General features: G+C 43.9%; 1 protein-coding gene across 1 annotated transcript in view; it reads left to right on the top strand.

The window, feature by feature from the left end:
• Positions 1 to 5,455, top strand: part of LOC113820048 (protein starmaker) — a 60,046-nt gene extending 54,591 nt beyond the window's left edge. Inside the window, exons 2-3 of the mRNA XM_070123166.1 lie at positions 1,269 to 1,433; positions 2,479 to 5,455. Of these exons, the coding sequence (XP_069979267.1) occupies positions 1,269 to 1,433; positions 2,479 to 5,427 (3,114 nt within the window). The 3' untranslated portion in view covers positions 5,428 to 5,455. The remainder of the gene's footprint in view (positions 1 to 1,268; positions 1,434 to 2,478) is intronic.
• Positions 5,456 to 5,797: the final 342 nt, after the last annotated feature.

Raw genomic sequence — 5,797 nt, 5'->3', positions numbered from 1 at the left:
TCCCTTCCTTTATTTATTTAATTGTCTATTTAATCAGAGTAAAGGAAATATAAGCGATAAGGTGCTTATCTTACTATTCTGCAAAGGCGTGGTGGCAGGGTTAAGGGGGGGGGGGGTGATGAAGGTGGGGGAAGGGGGGGGGGGCAACACGTGACTTCGTATTGATCAATTCCTCTTTTTCTTCTTCTCTCTTTTCTGTTTATCTCTATCTCTGTTTATCTTGCTCTGTCTTCATCTCTGTTCGTCTTTTGTCTTCATTTCTGTTTCTCATTGTCTAAATCACTTTCTTTGTCTGTCTGTCTCTGTCTCTGTCTCTGTCTCTGTCTCTCTCTCTCTCTCTCTCTCTCTCTCTCTCTCTCTCTCTCTCTCTCTCTCTCTTTCTATCTTGCCACAAATCCTACGTGTTTCCCTGAACAGAAATTATCAACATTTCCACGCTCTTTCTGCAGAATACATGAATATACTGCAGGATATGCAATGGTAGATTTCTTCTTGTTAAAATCTTGTTGTGACATTACTTAGTATATTATTTCTGTTTTCCTACAAGTTGTGGGATATATAATTATTATTATTATTATTATTATTATTATTATTATTATTATCATTATTGTTATTATCATCATTATTATCATTACTATTATTAACATTGTTGTTATCATTATTATAATCTTAGAGAAAGACAGAGAGAGAAATTGTATAAGTGAGTGAGTTTACATAATGTAATATATATTCATTTGTCGTGGAATAATTTCGTAATTTCACCAACTCTCCAATGTGATGATAAAATGATGAAACTGATGGTGATATAGTATTAAGAATAATTAGGATAATGATGATGACGAAAGTAATAATGATGGAGGTGAAAATGATGATAATGACAACGATAATGAGGATTAATGATGATGACGATGATAATGGTGATGATGAAGATGATGAAAATAATTGGTAATGATAAAGGTGAATATCAATATCATAAATGAACTACTACTAATACAGCCCTTACTGTAAGTTTCTAAGTGAGCGGCAGGTCATCAGTAACAGACAATATTAATCGAATTACCCATTATACATACAACTCAATAAACATTACATATAAACACATTAATTAAATCAGTACAAATTCATTAATCAACACCAATAATAATAAACAAACGATTTAACCTACCCCCCCCCCCAAGAAAAATGCAATCTTTTCCTAATAATAAGAAATAAAATAAAATAAAATGTAATCCCTAAAAAACAATTCTAACCTCCCTCCCCTTCCGCAGGTGGTGTTGGTGTCCGTGGCGGCGTCAGGAGCGCTGGGGAGGCCGTCCTTGTCCTTCCCCGCCCTCGAGACCCGCGGGAGGAGGTCGCTCGTGTCCTCGTACTTGGGGAAGCACGTGGTCAAGGAGCCTGCTGTGTCACCCTCCAGCCTTGAGGAGGAGGAGGAGGTGAGGTTCGAGAGGGAGTTCCTTATGACAATTTTTTTTTCATGCATATGTATATATAGATAGATAAATGGATATATTTAGATATAGAAATAGATAAATAGATTTAGATATAGAGATAGATGGATAAATAGATTTAGATACAGAGATAGATGGACAAATATATTTAGATAAAGAGATAGATCGATAAATAAGTAGATGTAGATATAATGTGTTTGAGTTTGTGTGGTGCACATATTTATTATGTATATGTAGATAGATAAATAGATGTAGATATAATGTGTGTGTGTTTGTGTGCGTGTGTGTGTGTTATGCACGTGTCTGTGAGTATTATGCGCAATGAGTCACTTAGCTGCAACCTTGGTCATGACATTACATAATGCATCATCTGAGCGGGACGGCTGCTGTCTGCGGGGACGAGACCCTGCGGTTACGGGGCGTCTGTGCTTCTCTCTCTCTCTCTCTCTCTCTCTCTCTCTCTCTCTCTCTCTCTCTCTCTCTCACACACACACACACACACACGCAGAGGCATAATCTCAGGAGACTGAGAGATGAAAAAAGATAGTGAGAGAGAAAAAAAGGAGAATAACGAGACTGATAGATCAGTAGACAGGTAGAAAGAATGAGAAATCCAAATATTATAATGATAATTGTCCCCCATAGAGAGAGAGAGAGAGAGAGAGAGAGAGAGAGAGAGAGAGAGAGAGAGAGAGAGAGAGAGAGAGAGAGAGAGAGAATATAATGATAATTGTCCCCCATAGAGAGAGAGAGAGAGAGAGAGAGAGAAAGAGAATATAATAATTGTCCCCCATAGAGAGAGAGAGAGAGAGAGAATATAATGATAATTGTCCCCCATAGAGAGAGAGAGAGAGAGAGAGAGAGAGAGAGAGAGAGAGAGAGAGAGAGAGAGAGAGAGAGAGAGAGAGAGAGAGAGAGAGAGAAAGAAAGAGAGAGAGATAACAAAACCAGTGACCAGACGCACAGCCGTGTAAGTAACAATGATTACTTAATCCCTCGTTGCGGTGCTAATGAGATCGTCTTCCGTCAGGAGGGAAGTGGAGCTGTCGATCCCCAAACCGCAGTAACGTCTGTGGTGGAGGAGAGTCTGGTCGCCCCGGGTAGCATTGCAGAGGAGGACGACGACGGCGACGACCCAGACAATGACAGCCAAGAGGACGACTCCGAAGCCATGATGAATGACGACTCGGACGACAGCGATAAGGAAAGCCTGCTCGTGACGCGTGACGCCCAGGGAGGGGAGGACGAGGGTGAGGACGACCACGCGGGGACACACACGGACGCAGAAGAAGCCGAGTCGCAGCCAGAACCGAAGGCTGAACCAGAACCCGAAACGAAGGCAGAACCTGAACCAGAACCCGAAGTGAAGTCAGAACCTGAACCCGAACCAGAGGCTGAAGCTGAACCTAAAGCTTCGCCGGAACCAGAACCTGAAGCTACGTCCGAACCTGAACCCGAGCCAAAATCGGAGGTTCAGCTGGAACCCGAACCGGAAGCAGAACCCAAAGCTACACCAGAGCCAGAGCCTGAAACTGAACCAGAACCTGAGCCAAAGACGAAGGCCGAAGAGGGAGAAGTCAAGGAGAACACCCAAGTCAAGAAAGGCGGTGCAAAGGCGGCCAAATCAGATTCCGCGGCAGCTCAACCCAAATCAATGTCGTCTCACAGAATGGCCGCCGATGCCAAATCTGAGGCGGAATCTGAAACTAAACTGGAACTTCAGGATGTAGCTGAACCGAATCCTAAATCCAAGGAAGAGACCGATGCCGAGGATAAACCCGAAACCGATAAAACCATGGCAGAAATGAAGACCGAAACAACGGGAGAAAATTCCAAAATCACGTCGGAAGAAGAAGATTCTCTGCCCAATATGGACAAGGAGTCGGAGGACAAATCCAAAGTCTTGAAGGAACGGAATGCAGAACTCAAAACCGACGGAGATGACGAAGAAGAATCAGACGCACCCGACATGGTCACGGACGGGAAAGCAAGGATGGAAACCCTCGGAGACAATGACTTAGAGAAGACCAACATGCAGGCGATTCTCGAGATGGAAAAGCAGTTCAACGAGACAGAAGAGAGCGAGGAACAGCACGAGGAAGAGCCACGAGCAACAGGTACACCCCCGAGCATGATCTCTGATGACGTAATGGACAGCATCTACTTGCGAACTGCTGACTCCAGTGAAGAGGAGGGTGATGGTGGTGATAGCGAGGAGGCAGGTAGTGGAGAAAACAAAGAAGCGATGGATGACGACAAAGCCATGGATGGTGAGGAGAATGATAACATGGAGAGTGAAAAGGAAAAAGGAGGAAATGACGAACCGAAGACTCAAGGAAACAATATTGGGAAAGCCATGCATACGGCGAACGAGACACCCAAAGCTGAGATGACAAACGAAAAAGACGAAAAGGCTAACTCAGAAGAGGAGGAGGAGGAGGAGGAGGAGAGTACTGATTCCCCTGCTCATTCTGAAGATGACGGACACAAGGAAGAAAATGAAAATGTTGAACATATGGAAGTGAGAGTGGACACGAATGTGGAGGTGAAGGATAAAGAACCTTCCGAAACAGTAACAGATCACAAAGAGGCTGACAAGAATGAGATGGGAAAACCAGAAGTCAAAACAGAACACACTCGGATCCACTCTCCAACTAACCTAATCCACTCGGAAGTAGATCTGGAAGCCACGCGTGAAAACGAGAAGGCGAGTGACTCCAAAGAGGAAGATGGACAAAAAATGGAACGAGTTAGCAACAAGCAAGAATCAACAGTCAAGACAGAGGCCCACAGTCCTATCCACTCTCCAACTAACCTGATTCATTCTGAGGTTGACCTCGAAGCCACCCTCAAGAACGGGGAGATGAGTGTTTCAAAGGTGGAAGATGGAGGAAAAATGGAAGAGGAAGAACCTGCAGCTGAACCAGAACACAGTGCAGAACATGTAAAAGACACAGAAGCTCATATGGAATCAGGATCAAAAACTGAAGAGCCAGAACAGAACACAGAATCAATGGAGCAAGTAGAGGAAACCACAAAGCAAGATAAACAGTCAGAGGTTGAGGCACAAGCCACCACAGATGCAGAGACTGAGGTGCACGATAACCCTAAGATGAGCAAAGATAAAATGAATGCTGACAATATTGTTACAGATGAGTCTCCCAAAGCAAAGTCCATGTCGAGTGGAGGAGCCAGCAATAAAGTAGTGGACGAAAGTGATATGGCTGAACCTGAGCCTAAGGCAGAGGTTGAACCCGAACCTGAACCTGAAATTAGGGCAGAAGCCGAGCCCGAGGCAAAAGCCGAACCTGAACCAGAAGTCAGGACCGACCCTGAACCAGAGCCAAAAGCTGAGGCTGAACCCGAACCTGAAGCAGAATCTGAACCCATGGCTGAGACTAAACCCAAAATGAAAACGGAAGCTAAGCCCGAAAACAAGGAAGACAAAGTTGATGTAAAATCAGATCTTGAGACGAAACCCGATGCGGAACCCAAAGCAGAGGCCGTTCCTGAGCCCGAAGCGGAATCCGAACCACATGCTGAGCCAGGAACAGAAGCCCCCAAAGTAACAGAACAGGATACACCTGCAGCTCACAAGGAGGAAGAAACAACCACAGAACACGAAACGAATGAAGAGACCCATGCTGAAAAGCACGAAAAGCCCACAGCAGAAGACTCACCTGACAGTGAAGTGAAAAAGGACAAGATGACTCCTCCAGTACTGGCAAAAGCCAACTCCCCTGAAGGACTTGGGGAACAGGCATCACAGGAAATGCTGACCCTGAGAGACTTGGTCCTCACGACAATGTCCGGCCTTCCGAATGACCCAAGGAGACCTATCGCCACCACACAGAAACCACCAAAAGAGGTCAAAGTTCCTAAAGAAAAACCAACAAGTACCACAGTCGCTCCCATTGCAGTCAAAGTCAACAGTATGCAAGCCCACGGTGCAAAACCCAAGGATGCTGGTAAAGAGTAAAACGGGTTAATAAAAATCCCCAAATTATCTATACGATAAGGCTTATCACAGATAGTTTATGCTGCAATTTCAAAGGGTTCTCTTCCTCCCTGTGCTCTTGGGGGTTTGCTCAACAAAAAGTTCACAAAACAGAGTCAAAATTACGCATGAGCCTTTGTGTAACGATAACTTTTGTTGTATGTCTACTTTTCATTTTACAATCACCTTTCCTTATCTCTGTATATGAAAGAGAAAAGTAGTATTAGTCCGTGTTGAAATTCAGTATGATTAGGTAGACATACGCCCAAATCAAGTCAAACATCTGTAACGAAGGCTATGAAAGATAAAAACAAATAAATCATAACCTATATTTATAGCAATAGTACTCATA

This window comes from Penaeus vannamei, chromosome 6, assembly GCF_042767895.1.
Source record: "Penaeus vannamei isolate JL-2024 chromosome 6, ASM4276789v1, whole genome shotgun sequence".
In the NCBI taxonomy this organism is placed as follows: Eukaryota; Metazoa; Arthropoda; class Malacostraca; order Decapoda; family Penaeidae; genus Penaeus; species Penaeus vannamei.
The sequence above is the reverse complement of the archived record's forward strand: the minus strand, read 5'-3'. Positions and strand labels throughout refer to the sequence as shown.